Genomic DNA, 24,327 nt, shown 5'->3' with positions numbered 1-24,327 from the left:
AGGCCTAGAAATAGGCTTACATAAATCTGTTTTCTTTCTGTGGCAATAAATATATTTCAAATTTTTTTTTTTTTCATTCTCACCCAATGTTGTTTTCAGAAACACTGCAAATGTTTAGTGATTTCATGATCAAGTGAGCACAAATAGAGTATTTCTGTCGTAAAATAATGCTACCTGTTTTATTGATTGTTGTTTAATTTTTGGTGTTTGTTGTAAATTATTAGTTTTTGAGGGGGCCATTTTGAGGTAAAAAGTTTATGGTTTTTCATATCCTCTTTTTAATGTGAATACAGTTTTGAATCATTGTTGTTCATAAATCAGAAGCATTCCTCTATGGAAAGCTGCACAATATAAGGACATTGTTCACTTATAGCAAAGGCTGGTGGCTTAAATTATTTTTTTCCAGCATTTTCAAGCCTAAAGCACAGTAAATTGATATACTTATGAGAAAAAGTTACTGTTATTAGGATAAAAAATATATTAGGATAAAGCACTTACTAAATAAAAACAAGAAAAGGACTCAATCCAAATACTGTTTATATTAGTTAAAATATTTGTTACTACATCTGTGCGTGTATCTTCAGGCAGAGTATCTTCTGTTTTCTCAATTCACCAACTGTATGAATGCAGTTGTGAATGAAGAATGAGCTGTATGACTGTGGCCATTTAGTGCTTTTTTAATGATCAGAGGTAAAGTTATTAATGAATTAGTGAAACACATAGGCCAGCCACTCATCAAATCTGATAATTTGCTAAATTTTCAGGAAAGCAACATCCTCAGTTACTTCCCATAGAATAAATATTATTAATGCTATCCAGCTAATCTTTAATATTTCAATAAAATGCTCACAGCTTCTGAAAATGGCAGCATTTTTTGTGTGAGTGCCTGTGTGGGCTTTCAGTGAAGATGTTCTGGGGCTTCAGGGCTGAAGGTGGGGACCACCTTTCTTTCTCCTTTTTCTCACAGATCCTGTTTTGAGTGATGTTATTTTAACAGCTGAGATCAGTAGCGTGAATAAGCTTGTTTGATAAGTGCTGTTTAACGCCTTTGTGGTAGAACAGCCGTGCTCCAGCTACATTTACATAACTAAATCTAAGGCCTGTGTGTCCAGACCTGTTGCATTAACAAAAATGTGCTAAGAGCACACAAGAGATTAATTCTGTGAATGGTAGTTTACTTTGGATTTGAAGCTGAAGCAGCAGCTATTTTTTGTCAACACTTAAAGGCAATATTTTATTTTAAAAGGAGATTATTGTGGTGGTTTTTAATACTGGATCTGGTCTTTGTGAAAGACAGTCTGTCTTTTTCAATCTCAAACCCACCATGAACAAATTCCTTTATCTGCTGTTTTTGACAAGATAGACAAAGCAGATTTTTCAAAGGCATCAGAGAAGGTTGATTCAAAAACATTTCCACACTCCCATTTGCTTTTCTCTCCAAGCTGGGGGAGTCTAAGGCAGGAGATCAGCTCTTCATGGTCAGCTTTCCTTGAGTAAACCAAAGCTGCCAGCACATGAACCCTCAGCAGCCGGGAGGTTTCACTGAATCTCAGCACAGGCAGAAGCAGCAATATCTCTGTCAGATCAGCAACGTGCTGTGCTGTGTTGGTATCAGTAATTGTTTCAGGCTAATTAACATTTGATATCTGCAGTGGCACAGAGAGAGGGAAGTTTGCCACACAGCTCCCGGGGGATCCATGGGTTTTCAAAACTCTATTACAGAGCTGTGCAAACTCTGCCTTCTCAGGTGTCCCCAGTTGTGCCTTCAGCAGCAGGGCCCTCGTGGTGCCAAATCTTCTCTGCTGCACATGGCTTACAAAATTAAAAGTTCTTACTATAGGAGGGTGGATACCCACTTTAATTGAGTCATAAACATGTTATTAAATGGTGAGAATATGTGTTCTTCCTGCTCAACAGTCAACACACCACCAATTCCTGTCCCATTGTTTGTTTAGAATAGAAATTTTTGGACACAGTTATAGGCCAGTGGAGCAATAATTAGTGACAAGTTTAATCCTAGAGTTTTCTTTTGAGGGAGAAACTACAGAAACTAATTTCAGGTTGCTAAATTTCAGGGCCAATTTTGAACTAACACAGGGGAAGAAAACTAGTCAAACCAATTCTTTATTTGGTTTGGAGGACCCTCATGGTTCATTTGAAATCATAACAAAGTTCCAGCAGGATCTGTGTTCCTCTATGTAGCTTGAATGGTTCTTTGCTTTTGACAGCAATTCTTCTACTTTGGAACAGCTTGATTTAATGAGGAAAAAAAAACAAACTTTAAACAAGAATTTAGAGGGGGCTTAGGAACCTAAACAAATACACTGCAGGGACACTTTGGTAGTTAGGGTGCTTGAGCCATGGGGAATGGGTTCTTACTTAGAATTAAGGGTCTGCCATTGTAATTCAGTAGAAACAGCAGGGGGGAAAGGGCAATGAAAAGACACATCCCAGGTCTGCATACTTTATCTTTGTTTTCTATTCTTACTAAAAAGGAAAGGACAGGTACTCTGTGTCAGCAGGGAGGAATGGCTGGGTGGGGGCTGCTTGTGTCTATTTTCCATCGAAAATATGTTTGTACCCCTCAAATGCAAAGGATGGGTACTCTCCTCATCCTCAGCAGGCATTCTTGCAGTGGGATCATCCCAGCATTGAAGGAACCTGGTCTAGTACAGGGTGTGTCCCTGCCCACAGCAGAGAGGTTGGATGTGGATGATCTTCCAGCCCAAAGCATTCAGTGATTTATCATTGCCAGCCACTGTGGTGACTTAGGGCCTGCAGCTCTTTGATGGGCCAACAATAAAACCACATTGCTAACCAGATTTTTAGCTCTATTTCTCCCTGGTTTTGGGGGATGTTTCCAGGGGAAAGTCTGTGCTCCTGAAATGATGCTCTGGGTGCATTCATTCAACACAGTGGTGTCTTTGCCTGAGCTGGGAAGCAAAGCTCAGCTGAGCCTGCAGCTCCCCATCCCCACATCCCAGTTCTGCTGGTGCCTGATCCCTGCATAGCAATGGTTTTGGTAAAACTGCACCAAACCCCAATTTCTTACTGGGTCTCCATTCTGTCCATTCCAGGGACTGTTGAGTCTGATCATTGCAACAAAATACTCTGCATGAAATGCAGAGCATTAAAAACGGAGTCTGCTGGCTTCAGCTGCTGAGCTTTAACTGCTTTCCTATTAAAAACAATGGTTTAAACCCTTGCTGTTCTCCTAATAATGCAGATAAATTGAGTTAGAACTAAACCTGAAGCCTCCTGAATTGAGCTGAGAGGCTTCAACAGAAATTGCACAAACATGACTGAGTGCAAAATTGTTTTTCAGACTAAGTTGGAGAGCCTTGCTTATGTAGCAAAGACCAATAAACTGTATCCCGCATTTATTCACAGGCACAGATACACATCAGTAAACTGAAAAGCAAATCCACAGTTCCAGGGAAGCCTAGAGGAACATCAAAACTCAGAAATAATTAGCCTGTCATGCAAAAGTACATAGGTATTATACATCAGTATCAGCTATCAGCAGTCTTCCTTTGTAAATATTTTCTTTAGTAAATAAGATTTTCATCAAGCAGGGAAGGAAAAATAAAAAAGCCTCAAGGAAAACACTATGATACAAAAATAACCAATTTTTCTTAGCTTGCGTAAGGTTATATTTCTCATTGTGCTTCTTTTTCTGAGTGTATAGATGAGCTAACTTGAACAAACTGGTAGAGATAATGTCCTAATAAGATTCACAAAATGTCTTAAAAATAAATTACAATTTGTTTTTGAAAAAAGCCTTCATAAGATAATGTACAAGGTTTCCTGTGTAGCCAAAATCAGATGGACAACAGTAAAATAATCACAGTTTTCTTTCTTGCACTTGTATGGGAATCTATCATAGTGAAACATGAGGTAGCTTTGCTTTATGAGGAATAAAATAAGTATGAAAATTACTGAAAAAAAGAATTGAAATCCAACAAATAATTAGATTCCTTGCAACATACAAGGGCTTTAGAATTACATTAGAGATGAGTTCCTGCTTTTTAGCATAAATTTGCTTCCTAAGTTTTAAGGGACAATAAACATCCTGGTTTGTGCTGCATGGTAATAAGTACAGGTGGTTATTTTAAAATGTTAAGGAAAGAAATATATTAGGAATGGCATGCAAAATGAGAAAAAAACCAGTGATTTAAAAAGCTTCAGAGAACAAAACTTGGAAGAATTTAATTCTGGTGTCTCTGCAGAAACATATGGAGCAGTCTATAATCTAATTCTTCTGATTTCCAGTCTTTTTTATTTTTTTTAATTTTTAATCACCGAAATAGTAAAAAACTACATATTTAGTGCCCTCTTCTGGAAAAACAGCTCTTTCTGTGCAGGGCACCCCAATGAAGTTCCTGTGCTCAGAAATGCAAATCTTCTGATGCAAATGCTCTCCTCTTTAGCCAAGTTACATGCCCAAATCCAAGGAGTGTGTGGCTCTCTGTATTTAGCCTGAACAAGTGCCTTTTATCTCTTTAACTGCCTGCAGAACTCTGCTTTTACCAGCTTGATGTTAAAACCAGTAATTAATGTTCCTCCTTGGGCAGCTAATGACCCAGATTTGAAAATGGAATATTCTATTCTTTTTTCTTCTATTCTGTGCTCAAAAGAAGCTCTTTCTTGAAAAGGGAGAGGAATCATAGGGCTTTACTCATGTCTTTAAATGCATGAGTTGTCATATTTTTGTGTGCAGGAGTGGAAGAGTGATGCTGCTGATGGCAGTGCTGTGAAGGGCTGGAGCAGGCAAGGAGCAGGGCAGGTCCTGTGCTCCTCCCTGTCCCCTTTGCTCTCCCCCTGCTTCCCAAAGTGATGCTCATCATCACCACAGACCATTTACCCCGTGGAAGGTGCCCACAGCATCACAAAGATAACATATAAAATGTCTTCCTGCCTCCTGTGTGATTTCAGCTTGTTTTCTTTATGTCAGAGTATACAATTGTCTCCTCCAGTGAATTGGATCTGAGTGTACATTGAGATACAGCTCTGAGACTTCTGATCTCTTATGGAACAGGAAAATAAATCACTGAACAGGGAGAGAATTCTTGACTAAGGTTCCTAGCACACATATGAATATTTTCATTTCTTTCACATCCACTTCACTGCTTTTAAACTGCTGCTCTCTAATGTTTTCTGATGGGCTCATCTTTCTTGTTTCAGATTCTTTTCTTTGAGTCTTCTAAAAGTGCCCTGCGCCTAGGACCAACTTTAAAAATTTCAAAGCCAGTGCTAACTTCTTTGTAGTATTCACATTCTCAGCTCCTACAGTAGAAGAAGCAATTTTTGCATGCTAAGAGTAAATCTTAATAGAAAGAACATATGCTGTGGTTCTGTAGTTGTTAATTTCTGCCTCTAAGTGAATTATTTAAAAATGAATCAATTAAATAGATACACTAAGCATTCAGCACATTTTCATGGCTTGTTTCTCACATAATTGCTGCTACAAAGCTTTACCATTTGCATTGTAAACTTCACAAAAAAAGAGGCTTTTAGAATATTTCCACAGTCAGTGTCCACACAGCTCAGAAATCTTTCTTTGAAAGAAGGCATTATCTAATGTTTCATTAAAAGCTGTATTAAGCACTGATTTCTCATGCTGTCCTTCAGCCCTCAGACCTGCAACTCCAAAGACAATGAAGGTGAGAGTCAGTGGAGTGAATGTGATGTGAACCCTGTAAACTCCCATCTCCACCAGCTCTCCTGGGCTGCCTCTATAAACAGGATAATTCAGGGTGTAATTCTAAGGCTAAAATAAACATTAAAGGCTCCTGAGAGGAATTATACCCCACACAAGCTTTTGGCACCATTGTCTGGGAAAAGGGAGTTGCTGCATGAGTTTGTAGGTGCAAAAAGGGTAAATGGTTGTAAAGAATGGCTGGAGAGGTCAGTGGCAGGGACATCCCTCAAGGCAGACAGCTGCAAAGAGAGGCACTCCAAACTGCACAGTACAGGAGCCTGGGAAAGTATTTTGGGAAAGGATGTCTGTAAATCAGATAACTCTAGTCCTCTGTCTGAATTGGCTTTGGGCTACTGAGCCAGGGTAGTGAACTGGATGGACTTTGGGTCTGGCCCAACACAGCAATTATATGATCCCAAATATTCCTAGAGAATTGTGGTTATGTATTTCTGTGGGTGTGTTTATATGGATCTGAAGGTGTTCTGTGTTTCTTGGATTTGGGATAATTGCTATCTCCTTCTAAACCTTTTATTTGCCCTCAGGCTATTTTTGTACTTGTAAATACATAATAACATTTGTTCATCTTCTAGTTCATTTCCTTAGATATATTGTTTGGTGTGTCAGAATCACAACTATGTACTAGATAATTTCATTCCCATTTCCAAGTTTCTGAATAGAGGGTGAGAGGGGAAACCTGGGGGTTTACATCTGTGATGTGGATATTGATAAAATTTTGAAAAGATCAATGAAAGAATGAGCTCATTATTCATAACCCTCATTCATAATCCTTTGTAACTTCCTTGTGGCTACTCCCCAATAACCTGAGCATCAACAAGTGCACAAAGGCTGGTGCACAAATCCTACAGAGGGCTTTGCACCTCCCATTTTATTTCCCAGTTAAAAATGGAGCAGTCGTCCTTTAAGCCAGTGACTCCAAGGGCTTTGTGGTGCCAGTGGAGCGCTGTGAGGGACAGGTGGCTCGGGAGCAGAAGGAGCCTTTTGTGATTGCTTGGCAGGGCAGAGCTGTGCTAGAGCGCAGCAGCAGTTGGCAGACTGGATTAATGCTCTCCGAGGGGCGAGGGCTGGCACACGAGCTGTGTGTTAATACCTGCAGCCTGGCTGCTGCTGGAGCAGCAAAAGGAGCATCCATCCTCTCCTCTCTGTGCTGCCGCAGAGCCAGGGATCCCCGAGCCTGCCTCGGCACTCCCTGCTGGTGCTGACAGCAGTACGAGACTCTCAAAAGTGTCCTTTGAAAACTAATCTTTTAATAAAGAATTATTATCATCAAGCAGCTGAGACAGATAATCACTTTGTGAAAGGTTGAAACCAGGGTCTCTATTAACTATATGGAAGCTGGAACAGAGTGTACTGGTTTGAAAGCAAAACCAGTGATACTCCCAAGTCAGAAATACAATTTAATAGAGAGAGAACAAACAACAAGAAAGAGAAAAATAAAATAAAAGTAAAATAAGACAAATGCAATAGTACAAAGGACCACTAACAGAGTCAAAATGCAAACCTGAGACCTGTTGGTCAGGGTGTTGGAAGCAGCCTGAAACAAGTCCTCCCAGAGTGACAGATGTGGCTCCGTTGAAGTAGAGATGATTGTCAGAAAGTCCAGTCATCCTCTGAGAATCCAGTGGAAAACAGCAATCTTGGAGTTTGGGATTGCAGGTTTTATCCCATGGAAAGGCTTTGGCTCCTCCCGCTGGGTGGAGCATCTCCCAATGGAATGAGGTCATGTTATCAGTCATGTGAGAGGCCTTCAATGGCCCATTCACAGGGGATATCCCTCGTAGGAGGATGGGTGGAGGAAGAGATAAGGAGGCCCTGCCTTATCTGGTGTTATCAGGTGTCCCATTAACAGAAGGGATCCGCCCTCTTCCTCCCCTAGAGTTACAAGAGATAAAGAACAATATCTCCCAACTGACTTCAACAGATGAAACTAGAATACACGTTTTTGGTTATATTTCTCAACCCAGGACACAGAGCAATGCAGAACACGACCAATATGATCTAATCATACATTCTCCCCTTTATTCCCGAAATGGCTGGTTATATACAGTTTCAAATAGTTTAGAGTTGCAGGTGTTTTCTAATTGGTATTCAGCGTGAAAAAGAATGCAAACAATCTCAGTTTAAGGTAGCTACCATGATTCTGCTCTAACTGTCCTATCTAATGCATGCACACACCTTAACCTAAATTCTAACTGCGCCACAGGCTTATCTACTTCTACACAGACCCAAATCTGAGGCCCAGCAGGCCCAAACCTTAGGCCTGGTTTGGGATAGCTCAAACTTCATTCCATAATACGTCATCCTGTTACAGAAGGCGAATTAGCAGCATTCTCTCACGACACAGTAGCAGGCCGTCTGCTACTGTGGGGGAGATTGCCATCACGCTTTATTTACAGTTGTTTTGCACACTTGAGATGAGATTATTTGCCAAGGAATAACTCCTTGGCTTTGATGTTTCAGAGACCTTTGGTTTGGTGCTTGGAAAATCAGTTTCTAATCCCAGCACAGCCTCTGTATGTTTGTGGGAGAGATTTACATAGTAACCGTGCGTGCTGCCTGTAGCGCATGACCCCGCCACAATCAGCTCCAGCTTGCATGACAAATGCTTCCAAAATTAAGGTCCCCATGGCAGGAATGTGCTGTCCCTCCCTGATGTCACCTTGATGTGAGATTGTTCTCCAAGGAAGCCTCTCATTCACAGGTCTGCATGGCTGAAGAGCTGTCCTGGTTGTCCTTTAAACAACAAGGACAATGATTTGATTTTCAGTCTTAGGAGGTTAAATGGTTAAAGGATATGCCAAATAGAGGCATGTCCTGGTGATCCACTGCCTCTTGTATTACTTCCTTCTTCCAAATCAAATGCTAAAGTTTCCTCCTGTCTCTGGAGCCACCAGTTGGTGATTTCCTATGACACTGGGTGTGAGTGAGCAGCTCCTGATCCTCACTGGTGTGACTGAGATGAGGCACAGACCTGCTGGTCCTTGTGAGGCACTGACAGCTTAATGTTGGCTGTGTCACCCCACCCAGGCACAGTCACACTGCTGGGTTGGGATTCTTCCCTCCTCTTTGCAACAAAAAGGTTTACTTCCCTTAACAACTCTTATACATGCATTCCCCAAGTGTGTATCTTCCTCCTTTTACACAAATGTTAAATTAATCCCTCTGAAATACAATTACAACACGGGGCACCAGTTGCCAAGTTCTCTGTATGTTGGTTGATTCAGAGGCCCCTTCTTTTCATCACCTTTCTTGCTCAAGCCCATTTTCCTCCTGTCTGCCCTCCCTGAGCTCCCCAGGCTGCCCTGCAGTGTCCCAGCAGTGCCAGAGTGCCCTTCCCGTGGCTGTGAGCACGTCACACACGTGGCTGATCAGCTGGACAGGGAGCAGAGGGTGAGAGCATCCCACATCAGGGGTGTGATGGCAGCTGGGGGCTGTGGGCTGCCAGCTGAACCAAAGCTCAGGAAATGCTCCTTGGTAGCATTTCATTATGGGTTTTCTAATTTATTAGAAGCATGAAGAGGAATGGGCAGAGTTCTTTAGAGGGCTGTGCAGGCAGGTTGACACACAGCATGGGACTGTACTGGAGGTGCATTACTGGAGAAGGGATGAAATATAAAGGGATAATTCAATGCAGGGACAAAGGAGAATATGCTGTCTCAGAAGAAAGCAAAATAGGTCAGTATCACAATGAATCTGAAAGGTGAGAATGTTGAAGACACCTCAGATTATACAGCTTTATTGATTTGTTTTGTTCTTGCAAGCAATCAAGATTCAGTGAGTGCATGTTAGAAAATACCAATATGGATTTCGGTAGTTTTTCTTTTTTTATTGCAGTGACACAAAAGGAAAAGATAGCATGATGTTTCTGAGAGAATCTAATTCCAAGCTGGTTACTATGGAGTGCCAATTAGCAATAAAATAAAATCCTTTGCAAAAATAGTTGGGCTGAGGAGAACACTGTTGACCATTCTATCTCCACTGAGGGAAAAATTGGAAAGACCATTAACCAACCATGCCTCAGTCAGAGGTAACCCCTTGTGCTCTAAATTACAAATAGAGGGGAGAATGAAAGTACAAAAATGAACAAAACATTACACAGAAGTTGGTGTTCAGGTACAGGAATGGATTTTTCATCCCTTTGGAGGGCCAGTTCAACATGTAATGGCGAAAGAAGAATTTATTCTCAACAGACAGAAAGGTTCAACAAAACTATTGGCATCATAAAGAATTTTGATCAAGGCAAATGATGTTGACACATCAAATGAAAATTCAGTTTTTAATGTTGACTTCCATAAAAGATACAGAATATTCTGCAAACAGATACAGTGACCTGCTTTAATCCTCCACAGACTACCATAACTGACTATGGCAGTAAGGTATTTTTAATCAAATAATTATCCTTTTTTCTCCTGGAAGATCTGTATGAACAAAACAGTTACGCTGTGAAGTGAACATCAGATTTGATTATTGGTGACTGATCAATAGAAGAACCTACGTGACTGTGGTGTCCTTTACACACATGGTACCTCCATGCAGGAGAAGGAAACACAACCTTTGGCCAATGTTTGCTTGGTATTTTCCTCCTGAACTTGTTTTCCCCTCTCTTTCACTTCATTGTGAAAAAACAAGGTACAAAATGCATGAGCTATTTGCCAATGCATAGCAGCAGCCCTCCTGCATTCTACTTTATTCTCTTTTCCCTGTTAATCTGTCAGCTTCAGAGCCTGGTTAAATATCACAGATACTAAAGGCCAACTGGCAAATCATCTTTTACCTGCATATTTTGCATCGTGGTGTTAGTTACTGTTTAAGGGCGCCAGGACCATTTTGAAAGGTGGAATATGTAATTATGTCAAATGTTTGGGATTATTCAATTGGTTTGACATTCACATGTGCATTTGGGGATTTCTCTGCTCATAGCATAAGTAGGAAAATGGGCTGTATAATCTATTTCCAGCAAATGTCTTTTTAGAGACTCTTTGTGGGAAACCCTTTTAATGGATCTGGCAGTTCCTGTTTCACCAGCCACTTGTGATATATTTTTATGGTCTTACTACACAGTGTAAAAGCAGATACATTCTCGAGAAAACCAGGGTCTGTTCAGAATCCTGAGGGAATCTCTTATTTGTTGATATACTTTATTGTTACAGAATAAAAAATTAGTCATTTTACCCAGATAAATCCTGAGTGCTTTATGATTAATCACATTAAAATATATTCATGCTATTTTCAGGCTTTTGCAAACTGTTGTACAATTTTCTTTCTGATGACTGTTTGGTGTGTTCATTTTTATTTGGGAGCACTGGGATGGCTTTTTGGATTAAATGTGTGGTTCCTGAAAAAGAAAGATGCTAATCACTGGAAATTTTGTATTTAGCCTTGCAAGCTGCAAACAGCTTACACTTCTGCTCTGCCCTGTACTGGTCCCTTGAGAGCTCTAAGTTTTATGGGATTTTTTTTGCGAGTTTTCTGGGTAATACTTTAATGTGAATAACACTACTGTATGAAGGGCCAGGTGGCTCTATGGAGCCATTTAGAAAATGGATGCAAAGCATGCTTTATTCCTGTATTTATGAAGTAAGTAACAGTCATGAGCTCATGGCAGCCAGTCCACCTGGGTTTAATCCCAAATCCATGAGCTATTTTATATGCTGGCTGGTAAGACCCTAAATCAGCTGTTTTAGTAGAAAAACCTGCAGGAAGATGAGTGAATTGGGCTGATTTGGGAAACCTTCTTCCAAGGGCTTTTCCCCCCTTTATTTGCTTGTAAACCTCCTTGCAATGAGGTGCCTCTTCTTTGTATTGATTCAGCACCTTGCCATGCAAACATTAAAGAAAGCCTTCCATAAATGTGGATTATTGCTGGTGCTGGCCTGGCATCAGCCCCAAAGTGAGACAGAAACCGACAGACAGAGGAGATGGAAGTGCAAACTAAACTCTTTCTTTTTTCCTGATGCTTGTGATAAACCCTCTGCAGGTAGTGCAATCTTTCATACCAGCCATAAGGTGCTGAGAACTCATTTCACAAATTTCTTGGATATATGTCACATGTTTCTGCAGTTACTCTGGGGCAATAACAAGAGTTCTGGATTCTGATTTAAAGTATATGAAGAGTCACAGTGAATAAATGAGTCCAAATCCACTCCATGCTTAAATACCATATAGTTTCTATTTCAGTAAGCCCTGCTGGACAAGGACCTGTATCCTTACAGCACTTAAGTGCTTCCAAGGAGACATTACCATTCACACATGCTTTGCTCTGTAGTGACAGAGCACAGAAATTGTTTCTTCCATTTTGTTTCTGCACCTTGTTGGAACCACAGTTTCCTTTTTCCTTTGGAATTTGGTGGCATGGGAGAGGCACATGCCCTTCTCTGCTGCTCCATGTGCTGCAGTGTTTCCATTTCTGCTGTCATCTGACCAGGTCCAGGTTTCTTCTGTTGGTTGCATAAAACGAGGTCAGTGACTTCACAACAAGGTGTTGTCACATATAATTAGCCCTGCATTCTTCTGAATTTTAGAGAGATAATTGCCTTTCCAAGACTTCAGTGGAACAGATAGATCTCAGTCCTTTTATGATTTCAGTGTAAACATGCACGGGTTGCAGAGCATAATTGAGATTGAAAGTAAACAAGGTCTGTGCTGTGACCTGGGATGAGAAGCCCAGCAGGAGAGTGCTTCTGGCCCAATGGTTTTGTCATTATGACTTTCACAGCACTTGTTGGTGACAGCTGGCGTGGGAGCTTCTGTGACCTGCTTGTGATGATATTCAGCACCCTTCAGAGCACTCTCAAACCTGTTCTGACTTCTGTTGGTGGCATGGCTTGACACATAGAGTCTACAGAGCAAAACAAGTGCCAAAACCTCTGCTACCCCCAAATATGCCTCTCTGCTGAGGGGAGCTGGGATGCTGCTGGAATCCAGCTACAAATCAGGGCTAAGAGCATCAAATCAGCCAATGGCTTTTACCATGCTCTTTGATAGAAAAGGGGAGCACAGAGTTTATACAGCTATTTTTGATGGCCAAGCCTCAGGAAGAGGTTTAATGAAGTGAATACTAACTTTTAAGTACTCTCCATTCTCTGAGGCGTAGTTTTGATTTCAGAAGAGTGCTCATCCCTTCCCTACACTTTTCCCTGCTGTGGGGTTTTCCTACTGCTAAGTGAATAGCCAAATTCATCTTGACTCCAGGAGAAATTTAGTAGAGATATTAAGCAAACATAGACATCCTCTCAAAAAGTTCAGTAGACTTCATTTGGTTTGCAAGTCTAAGAAAAAGCCTCCATTTAATTTCTCAGACAAAAAGTGATTTTTCTCTTGGATTCTTGTCTGTTTAGTACCATTGCTGGCAGAGTATTTTCCAAATAGGTTTGAAATAGTTGGGCTGAGAGGGATTTTTGAGCTGCATGCGCTTGTCTCCTTAACAACTTTAATATTAACAGTAAACATCTAATCCTGAAATCTCTGCTCATACAAGTAGTTCTTTTTTACATAATCAAACCTACACATTGTAAGAATTTATCTGAGAAAATTTTGCTCCTGTGAGTGAACCCTGACAGCTGCAAGCCTTTGAAGTCTGTATACTATAGCACAGCTGATGTGAGATATTTTCGAGTCTGGCCAAAGACCCGAGATGATAACAAATGACATTCAGAAAATAAAAGAGCTCTTTGAGTGTCATGCAACTTTAGTTTTCCTCAGTTCTGAGCCCTCTCAGCAAAGAAAATGTTTTGCCTCAGTCCCTATTAATGCCTCTAAGACAGCTCTGAACTCTCCAACAGGGCTGTAGGACTGTATCACAAGCAAGCACACCAGCAGGTTCAAAACTTCCCTGGCTGTTTCTTTTCCCTCCAGCCTGCCACATGTTTCAATTTGTCACTGAAGGCATCTGTTCATACTCATTTGGGGGGCTTAAGTCTCTGTTATTTGACAACATAGCATGGCTTATAACCTTGAACAACCGTCCCAGCCTCAGATCAGAATTTATTTATCTACATAATTTTCTCCAACCTATTGCCAGCATATTAGAACACAAAAGTGTCTCAGTATTTAATAACAATGTATTACCAGGTTTTTCAGATCTGTAGGCAGATTCAGTCTTCCAGTGCTTTTTCTTTAAGGAATTGTATCAGTTTTAGGACTTCAACAAAGCTGAAATAAACTCTAAGGCTGCTTGCATCAGCCAGGTCTCAGGTATAAACGTCAGAAGATTCAAGAGCTCTTTGGTATGATTGGGTAAAGGTGAGAAAATGGTCATTTATTTGACATCATCTGACATAGCTGGATCTAAAAAGGGCACTTGTACTAAAATAAATGCTGTCTTGTGGTGAATTCACTTATATTGCAAGACTTTCCCTGATACCAACACACCAGAGAATCACCTTGCGTGAAGAGTCCTCATGGATTTGAATGCCTGAAAGGAGACAGGATTTGGGGATGTGACCTCATGATGTCCTTGTCATAAATTGCACAGGGAAGAAGGAAATCACATCAATCCAGCATCAGTTTCTGCATTTCACAGCTAGAAATCCAGTGCTTTCACCTCTGTGCATGTTTCATGGAGCTCATGCAGTAGTGTAAGGATTCAGAGTTTGGTTTCAGATTGTAACAGAGAAGTTTGATTTGATATTTACAGGACGTTATGCCTTGTGTTTACTGATGTGCCTCGTGTTTATCTGCCTCTTCCCTGAGACCCCAGAGGCTGCAGGGCTGTTCTAGACCCCACCGTGCAGGTTTGCCCTCCAGGGCTGCAGGGAGTGAGTCATGCTTACCTGTGACACTAATGATGTGCTTGGCATGGCCCCTGCTGGGGCTGGCAGCACCATCCAGGACAACTCATGGTTTCTTGGCATAAGCATAAAAAAAAAAATATACTTGTTCAAAACCAGAGTGGGCTAGGAAAAAATAATTTTGATCAACTTGCTTGGTGAAGCAATTATTCAAGAAATTTCTCCTTTGTCCTCTGGGACAGGATGCTTTCTGAGAGCTGCTGGAGAGCAAAAATGGTTTAAAGATTTAAGTAGAAGCCAAACAAAATGATTGCTTGGAGATTTATTTATTTACTTGCATATAGTAGCAGGACAGAATTTGAAAAAGTGACACCCTGTATAAATTTGTATAAAATGATTCATAGTTAACCTTTCACACTGGTGCCCTGACTCTTGATCACTGTAAGGGAATGCTATCACCAGTGGAAAATCACCACCTCTTAAATCACTGGCATTGGCTCTGGTGTTATTATTTACTACTTAGAAAATAAGTAATAAACTGTTCCCTGTGAGATGAGCTGCTGTGCAAGCTCCTCCCTGAGGCCCACAGAGCACAGATTGATATGAAGATGCAACTTAGCAGCTCACAGAAAACATGAGGTCAGCTTTATGCCTTGACTCAAAGCAGTTTTATTTCCTGACTGACAACCCAGCACCGCTCCCTGCTTTATTTACGTGGAAATAAAGAAAAACAAAAAAAAACAAAAAAAAAAAAAAAAAAAAAAAAAAAAAAAAAAACCACCAAACAAACAAAAAAACCCCCATGCCTTGTGTGTAGTTATACTGATGGAGCATGTCTCCAGCTGACCAAGGTGTCCTCATTAATGGCTGTTCTATATTTAGCCTTGGCAGAGCCCGTGTGCCCCGGGTTTAATCAAAGACCTGGTAGCCATGGCGACGACTCCGCGCATCGGGGTGTGCGCGATCCGCGAGCGCCGGGTGAACAACACAGCTCTGAGAGCATCCATGAATTGTTCTTTTCTACTCCAGATTTTGAAGTGTTTAGAAGAGCTTCTCAGCCACAAATGCTAGGCTGTTTTTGAAAAAAAAAAAAAAATCAAGCACTGTTAACACAGGTGACAGTTACTAATCTCTTTTTTTTTTGTTGTTGTTGTCTTTTTCTTAATTTTGTTTTGCAGGTGTATCAGCATTCATATACAGCATATTATGTCCTCAGCAAAATACCTCATGGGTAAGCAATTTTTCAATGTTTTCATTTAAAAACTCAGCCATTAAGGATCCTGCAAAACAATGTGTATTGTGACAAATGGTTTGCTGTGACAGCCCTTTGCAAGGGCCTGGCTTTCAGCTGCAGCATCCACTCAGCTGTGTGCTGTGCAAAATATGACAAACTCTGGAAGCAGAAGTACTCAGCTTCCCCAGAGAGTCAGACTACATGAATTTCATATTCCAGATTTCAGGGGTTTTGTCTGGAATATAGATGTGCTGGTGTCTGGCTGAGAGCCATGGTTGGCCACTCACCAGAGCACTGGAGAGGAGAGGGCTCTGGGGAGACCTTATTGCATCCTCTCAGTGCCTGAAGGGGGCCTGAAGTGGGCTGGAGAGGGACTTTCTACAAGGGCATGGAGTGTTAGGAAAAGGCTTCAAACTGAAAAAGGGCAGGATTAGACAGTATATGAGGAATAAATTCTTTCCTGTGAGTGTTATGCAGCCTGGCACAGGATGCCCAAGGGGAGTGGTGGCTGCCCCATCCCTGGGAGCGTTCAAAGTAAGGTTGGGTGGGGCTTTGAGCAACCTGCTCTGGTGGAAGTTGTCCCTGCTCAGGGCAGGGTGGTTGGAACTGGATCATTTTAAGGTCCCTTCCAACCCAAACCATTCAATCATTCTATGATTCTTCAATTCTTTAGCTTTGATTAGTTGCAGGTTTTTTTAATCCCCTTTTTTATGCTTTGTCTTCATAGTGCCTGGGTTCCAGCCCCATGACCCAACCACTCGTCACCTGCCTTGTTTCTTTAGAGTTTAGGGTTAGGGTTTTTCTTAATGCCTACCCTCTTTTCCCTTAAAAGATACATTCTTTTCCTGTATGCAATCCAAGCAGTGGCCCAGCTGGTCAGGAATGGGATGTCACCACAGAGTCACATGTAGGCATGTGCTGGAACAGAGCATTTAAGGGTGACATTTCCACAGCACCAATGGAAATGCATGACTTACACAGCAAAGTTCCTCAATTCATTGTTACTAAACATGAAGCTAAAAGCCAGGAAGCCGCTGCCAGGTTGTGTGTTTTAAGTACCTTAAAGGTGATAACTGTGCAGAAATTATAAAAAGGGACAATGCAGTTGTGCTCTGCCATTTCTGTACTGCACTGCACATGACTCATTTAAATACTTGCTGAGATTCTTCTAGCTGCCATTATGATACATGATGGCTAAACAGACAGGATGTGTTCTGGATCTTTGAAACAGCTGGCCAAACATGCAAGATTTAAAAAACCCTTTCTGTTTTGTATGCAGGGTGATTATGGGATCACCAGGTAACTCAGGCTGGAAACACCTGAGTCCATCCTCCTCAGGATGGTAACCTGACCCAAACCAGGTTACTCAGAGGTTTATCCACATGGATTCTGAAAACCTGCAGGGATGGGGACTGCACTGGACAACCTGTCACACTGCCTGACCGTCCTTATGGGCGGGATGTTTCTCCTTATATCCAGTGTGAACCTCCCCTCTCAGTTTCTCTCTGTTTTCTCTCCCCAATACCGCTCTATTAAATGGGTTGGGATTCAGGAAAGCACTGGAACGTGTCCTGCAGACCTGTTGATTTTTGCCTCCAGGGTCAGTGTCTGCAGGCAGCTCCCAGTGCCCTGAGCACCGTGCATCAGCAGCCTTCCCACCGGGCAGCCCTCAAGGGAACTCACTTTTCAGCAGGGCTGTGATGTCTTCAGGGCAAAAGGCCTAGAAATCAGACATTGCAAAGCCTACATTTTTTACTCCCCTGCCCTCCTTCCAGTCCAGTTGTTTTGGTACAGTAACCAGTGGGTTTAACAATGGAGAAGTGTAGATATTAAGACATCTCTCAGCATTTTTTCTGCATAGAAGTCCTAGCTCCATTCAGGTGCCCCTCAAGGATTTGTCTCAGCATACTAGTCCACACACATCCACACACAAACCAAAAAGTTAACAGGAGAAAACAAGCAAAAAACCCCACAAAAAACCTGCAACCCAAACAAACCCTCAAACAATAACAACAAAGCTAAAATAACTTCTTTGTCTTCTACTTAATGACAGAAAAACAATACTTTGTACAAAAAAGTGGGTACTAGAGACATACATGATGTAAAGTCTTTGAGCCCTAGAGCTTGTGCAGCCTGCTTCCCAGCTTGTCTTGTTATCCACTCACCACAAAAAATCATGAGCTTGATGTTAAATTGTTCCCATGGATGGTTGGAACATGGAAATGAAGAGGTTTCTCACCATCAACCCTATTAAATCTGTAGTGTCCATGTGACACACTCCAGACTTCTTCAGTCACTTCCCTTCCCTGCCCCAATCTGCTCTTTATTTTCTGATTTCTTTTTTTTCTTTTTTTTTCTTTTCTTTTTTTTTGGGGGGGGGTAGGATTTTTTTTTTATATGTGTGTGTGAGAGAGATTTTTGGTTGGTTGGTTGATTGGTTGGGTTTTGTTTGGTTTGGTTTGTTTCAGTTTGTTCTGTTTGGTTATGTTTTGTGTTGATTGGTTGGTAGGTTGGTTGGTTGGTTGATTTTGTTTGTTTTGATTTGTTTCAGGTTTTTTTATTTGGTTATGTTTTGTGTTGGTTGGTTGGTTGTTTGATTGGTTGTTTTTTGGGGTTTTTTTGGTTCATTTCCGTTTGTTTTGTTTGCTTATGTTTTGTTTTGTGTTGGTTGGTTGGTAGGTTGGTTGGTTGATTGGTTGGGTTTTGTTTGGTTTGGTTTGTTTCAGTTTGTTTTGTTTGGTTATGTTTTGTGTCGGTTGGTTTGTTGTTTTTGTTTGTTTTGGTTTGTTTCCATTTTTTTTGTTTGGTTATGTTTTGTTTTGTGTTGGTTGGTTGGGCTGGGTTTTTCCGGGAATTTACTCAGTATGCTTAGATTTTGAAAACTCCATCTTTCTGGCAGTGTATCTGAGCAGTAGCTTGTGGGCTGAAAGTGTTCAGCAACAGGATGAAGACACAGCATGAGCACATAAGCTTTGTGTCTGCAGCAAGCCTGGCTAAGAGCAAAAAAGGCTTGACTGACAGCAGTTTTATTCCAGACAAAACAAAGGTGGAAAAAATAGAAGTATCATGCATAACATGTATTAAAAATTCTAAAAAAATAACAATGCAGTGGTCCAAGCAGTTTTCTAGTAATGCATGACCTTTCTTTGTCCCTGACAACCAGCACCTTGTTCCCCCCAGCTCCAACTCTATTGTGCACTCAGCTGTGGCTCCCCTTTCTCTCTGAGTTTGGTTGGGCAGTGGTGCAGGAAACTGAAGGGTGGGATGTGCCAGAGGAGAAATTTTCAGCATGAAGGGGAAATCTGGGAAGTGAGAGCACACCAGGAGGCACACAGGGGTGTCAGGCATTGGTGTCCCCACAGCATGATGTGGTGGTGGATCAGGAGAACACGAGCTGAAGAAGGGCTGGAGGGATCACTGAACCTTGTGTTGGTAAAGGTAAGATTTGCAGAGTTCAGGCTTGTAGATACATGAACAGGCATTGTAAACTGTATTGTGGAGTGACAATTTCATTGACCTTCCAGGTGAAAGTGAGTGGTGGACAGGGCAGCACACTGCCATTTCCAAGGACCATAGGCATTTATCCTGCCTGTGGAGCTCTGTGTATATTTTAGGGTGGTGCAGGAACAGAGGACAGGTCTAGGAGGTGAACAGTGAATGTGATATAACAGGTGGTGAAATAGCTGAAAGTAGAGCCTCTGTTGAATGAAGGTATAAAAACCTCTTCATCACCTATTTAACACAAGAATATTGCTGTGATGGATATCTGTGGATGAAGGTTGTTGAGGGCAGGACACAGCACAAAGTTCACTTCAGTTTGATATTCCAGATCCTTTGGTGATGATTAAATTTGCCATCCACAAGCAGCCATCCTTGTCCTCCACCTGTCAATAACAGCAGTGACAAAATTCTGCACTGAGCAATGAGCCCTTTGCCATTTTTACAAACTGCTTTCAGTTTCCCCTCTCTTACAAGCAGGCACAGCTTTACACCCTGTTGGTGTGTGCCCTCAGCATCTCTCCAGCTCAGTGGGCGAGGCAGTGACTGCTGGGGACAAACTCACTCCCCTCCAGTGTCCCTCCTGCTCAGCAGACAATCACTCCTGGAAACAGGCTGTGACAGAGTCACTGTCCCTGTGCTCCCTCTCCCTATCCTCAGCTATGATCTGCCTCACCAGGAAGGCCAGGCAATTTAGGATTTCCACTCGCTCATGCCCTTGCTACTCCCCTGCTGAGGCTAACTAATAAGGAAGCCAATTAACCTAATCTCTGGCATCACTTTTTAAATAACATGTCATTAATCTGCCAGCATAAATTGTTTTTTAAAGGGAATTTTCTAATTATTTTTGCCACGTTCTGCAGATATCCAGATTCAGGCTGTGCCTGAAGTCAAAAGGAGCTCATACCAATGTTTTCCAGATTTCATTTTGACCTCTCAATAAATCTGACAAACCAATTTGGGAAAGTCCTCAGTATGTATGTTCCCAAATGGTATTTTATACAAGACTGCAACATTTTCCACAAGACCTGTTGTCAAAGTAAACTCCTCACGCCAGGTCTGTATGGGTGTAATAGATGCCACTGACACAGACTCAAAGGATTTAAAAATTAAAATAAGCCCGGGGCGGAAGAAAGAGAACACTCAGATCTAGTACCTCCCTTCTGTTATTTCAGCTTTCTCACAGCCTCTTGGTAAACTCGGGATCGGCACCCCCAGGGTTTGACTCATTTTTCTTCTGCATTCAGTGGTTTGAGGTGTGCACAGGGGGAGCCGCTGAGGTCCGCGGGTCTCCCGGGCGGGGATGTCGGGGATGTCGGGGATGTCGGGGATGCTCAGGGATGTTTGGGGATGTCGGGGATGCTCAGGGATGCTCAGGGATGCTCGGGGATGTTTGGGGATGTCGGGGATGTCGGGGATGTCGGGGATGCTCGGGGATGCTCAGGGATGTTTGGGGATGTCGGGGATGTCGGGGATGCTCAGGAATGCTCGGGGATGCTCGGTGATGCTCGGGGTCCTGTCCCGCTTTCCCTTCGTGTCCCTCCTTGCTCTGCAGATGGGGACACTGAGGCACAGGACTTTTTAGTGCTACAGAGACGATGCATAACAGGCCAGATCAACATGAAATAGAGCAGCCGCTGCTGCTCCCAAAACTCTGCGGTGCTGGCTCCGGGTGCCATCTAGTGGAACCAGCCCCGTGTTCCCGGGACGAGCATCTCCGTCCCGTCCCACCCCTCCCCTCCGAGCGCTGCTGCTGTTCATGGGAGCTGCTGGTTACTGCTTGCAGCTACCTCCATTATAAATATTTTACAGGCTCTTCTCATAACCCCACAGTTGCGCTGGCAGCATTGCAGTTGCCAGCTACTTATTAATTTGTAGGTGCTGAGATGGCATCTGCAGGTCCAGCTGTGGAACAGGGAGCTCCCCTGCAAGGTGCTGGGGAAATGTGGGATTCCAGTACCATAAACAATCATTTCCTAATATTATTTTTCCTAATTTTGAAAAATAAAAATTTAGCCATGCAGGCAACAACCTACTTACAAAAACTGGGCACTGAAAATTGTTTTATTCTTTTGTGGGCTCGATATGAATTATCTGAGTCATTCACATGCTTCATTGAAATAAGGGAAAAGAACTTATTTACTTCAGAGTTTTTATGGACAGGCTGGCACTGGGCAGAGTGTTTCCCTACCCCAGCTGCAGGATTTCCCTCACCAGTGTTAAGGTGTTTTCACACCAGTGCATGCTGCTGGACCACTGGAGTGATCTGCCACTGCAGGTCTTAAGCAAGAGCTAATTTTGGATAGTATATCCAAGGATTAAAATCTTCTGTATTTAATCTTTTGCTGTGGCCAGCAGAACTGGTACACTTTTTTACAGTTGTGTTTGCATTCTCCCAAATAAAGCCCACCATAAAACATGTTTTTTCAGACCTCCCAGCACCCAGCCAGTTCTGCATGAACCATTTCCCTCTGGACACAGCCAAGTGCCAGGGATTAGTGCTGCCCCCCTTGCAGGAGCTCTTAGCACATCCAGCTGGGACATGTCAGTTCCAAATGTTCTTACCAGGATCAGGGAGAAAATCAGCAGTTATTCCCACTCCTGCCTGATTTTGCATTTGAGAAGGAGGGAATTGTGCACAATTACTCCTAAGCAGGATCCAGATTTCATACTGGATTTATGTGTTGTGTTGGGAGGAACTTGGAGCACAGGAGTGCTCTTGGAGCTGAGTTCAGCTCTTCCTGCCTGCACTGCCAGGGATTTTACAGGTCTGTAAAATCCTGCACGAGTGCCCCACGCTGAGCCCCAGTAACTTCAAGAGAAGTCCCAGGAGTGGAGTGAGTGCACAAAACGTGCTGGAGATCCACAGAAGTGATAACAGGGAGAGGAACTGAGCCAGTGCTTCACCGTGAGTAAATTTTCAAAGTGCTGTCTGTAGATCTCTCTGAAGAGCTCTCACTATTCTTCCTACTTCCTTTTATTTTTTCACAAGCCACTGGCAGGAAAGAAATGGACTTTAAAGTTAATTAGAGAAAATATAATCAATTTTGTGTGTTTCTTATTGTACATTTTGAAAGACAAGAAGTTTACCCTTGCACATGTTCCTGTTTCTGTGTTCACCGTAAAAAGAAATTGGGATTCATTATTTAAAACCATAGATAAAAGAACTTCAGGGAACTGAATCTACTTCAGACACCTGCCCATTAGATCAAGCCTGCTCTATTTCATGTTGATCTGGCCTGTTATGCATCATCTCTGTAGCACTAAAAAATCCTGTGCCTCAGTGTCCCCATCTGCAAAGCAAGAAAAGAAATTGTACTTACCCAAAGGAGGCAAAATGTGGTAATTGTTGTACAGACTGCTGCACAATTTCACTCTGACATTTATAAACTTCTACTAGTGCCCACATTTTATTTTAAGAGGAAAAAAATACAGTATTTAATAAAACCCATTTTAAGCTAATTAAATTTTACTTAGAGCAGATGAATATTTTCCCCCAAGAATGATCTGTAGAGGTTGAAATAAAATCTTTATGAAAAGGTATGTAAAAGCAAATGTAAATGTGAAATTTGTTAAATAAGTAAAAAAAAATATTCTGCAGTTCATGAAGAACCTGCTATTTCTATTCCTTCTCTCTCCTCCCTCTCTAACAATTATCATTCTGTAGGTTTTATCACATTTTGAGATAGTTTATATAGTTAATTAAGGCACTTCAGCACAGTGTGGTGGCTTTTATGCCAAACTATAAATAAGAGCATCCTCATGATGTCTGATGCTTTTTCAGTTGCATTTTGACAACAGAAAACTGGCCCTTGGAATGGTTACATTTGGTAGCTTGATTGTGGAGCTTGACCTTACATCCTCTAATGTGGACAGGAATTTTTCATTTGAGTTTGCTGGCATTTGGCTCAAGCCCTGATGGAGCTGTTTGGATTCTTGCTTTTTACAATCTTCTGAATTAAACTCTGTAAATCACTGGAATAGTGGTTAAATCACATACCAGCTTCTTGTTTATGAATACATTTTGGACCTCTTTGAAAAGAAAGAACCAGCATTTCATTAAGCAAAGCCACTATCTGAGCATCACTCACTTCCAAGCTGTGGCAGGTTGAAAGCAGCTCAGCCTGGAAGGCAGCTCAGGAAGGACTCTTGGCTGTGCTGGTGGGAGGAAATCCACTTCAGCAGCTCAACACTAAATCATTTCCCCAGGGGATTTGCCACTCTCTCACCCATGTTGATCACTGCCCAGCTTTTTTTTTTTTTTTTTTTTTTTTTTTTTTTTTTTTTTTTTTTTTTTAATGAATGTGAAATGTTCCTTTCTTGTGTAGGCAAAGCAATTCCTACCACACACTTCTTTCTTCCAAAATCAGTTGTGATGTGGGTGGACACCTTAGAAACCATGTATAGTGATAATAATAAGGAATGGTCCCCTGAGGGGAGGATTTGATATTAAGAATTAGAGTAATGACTGAAAAAAAGAAAAAAGCACTTGGGTAATTAATAGTTAGACACAAATGTTAGCACTTTAGCAGAGAAAAGCCCAGCAACCAACATCCTTATGTTACAGAAAAGGTCAGTATCTTATGGCTCATCAAAAAGAAAAGAAAAAGAAGAAAGGTTTGAAGCAAACTCTCCCATTGTGTATTTCTAAGACAGCACCCCCTGAAATGGAGGCAGGGCTCCTATTAAAGTCTAAATCATTAATAAATGTGCTTCACTGCTGAGAAACATGTCTGCACCTGGGAGTTCATGCCTCAGGATGAACAAACCCCCTCTGGACCCCAGGCTGTGGTCAGCCTCCAAACCACAGTCACTGCTGGAGGGCTCATGCACGTCCTGACTGCCACCACCAAAAATCAGCTCCTTGCCATGGGCTTTCCTCCTTGTTCATACTCAGTATGGTTGAGTTAGTACAGAGTTTTGACAGAAAAGGGAAATAAAGGTGGATGAAAGAGAATTTATAACGTGATGATGCACAGCACTGACTAACAGCCTGTGCAATCGCTGCTTTCATGCATCACCTTCCCAGGAATAAAATTGTAGGTGGATTTTCATGGTGGGAATCGGGAATTTTTGTTTACATTTTGCCCTAATGTTCAAGGTCCTGGATGGGGTTTCCACTAGGACATGAACAAGAAACACAGGTT

General features: G+C 41.9%; 1 protein-coding gene across 4 annotated transcripts in view; it reads left to right on the top strand.

Moving 5' to 3' along the window:
* DPP6 (dipeptidyl peptidase like 6) overlaps positions 1 to 24,327 on the top strand; it is a 544,817-nt gene that overhangs the window by 413,520 nt on the left and 106,970 nt on the right. For all 4 annotated transcript variants that reach the window (XM_063415978.1, XM_063415995.1, XM_063416003.1 and 1 more), the window contains exon 6: positions 15,627 to 15,679. In XM_063415978.1, the coding sequence (XP_063272048.1) occupies positions 15,627 to 15,679 (53 nt within the window). The remainder of the gene's footprint in view (positions 1 to 15,626; positions 15,680 to 24,327) is intronic.

Source organism: Prinia subflava, chromosome 1 (genome assembly GCF_021018805.1).
Source record: "Prinia subflava isolate CZ2003 ecotype Zambia chromosome 1, Cam_Psub_1.2, whole genome shotgun sequence".
Lineage (NCBI taxonomy): Eukaryota > Metazoa > Chordata > Aves > Passeriformes > Cisticolidae > Prinia > Prinia subflava.
Note: the sequence above shows the minus strand (reverse complement) of the source record. Positions and strands in the feature narration are given on the sequence as shown.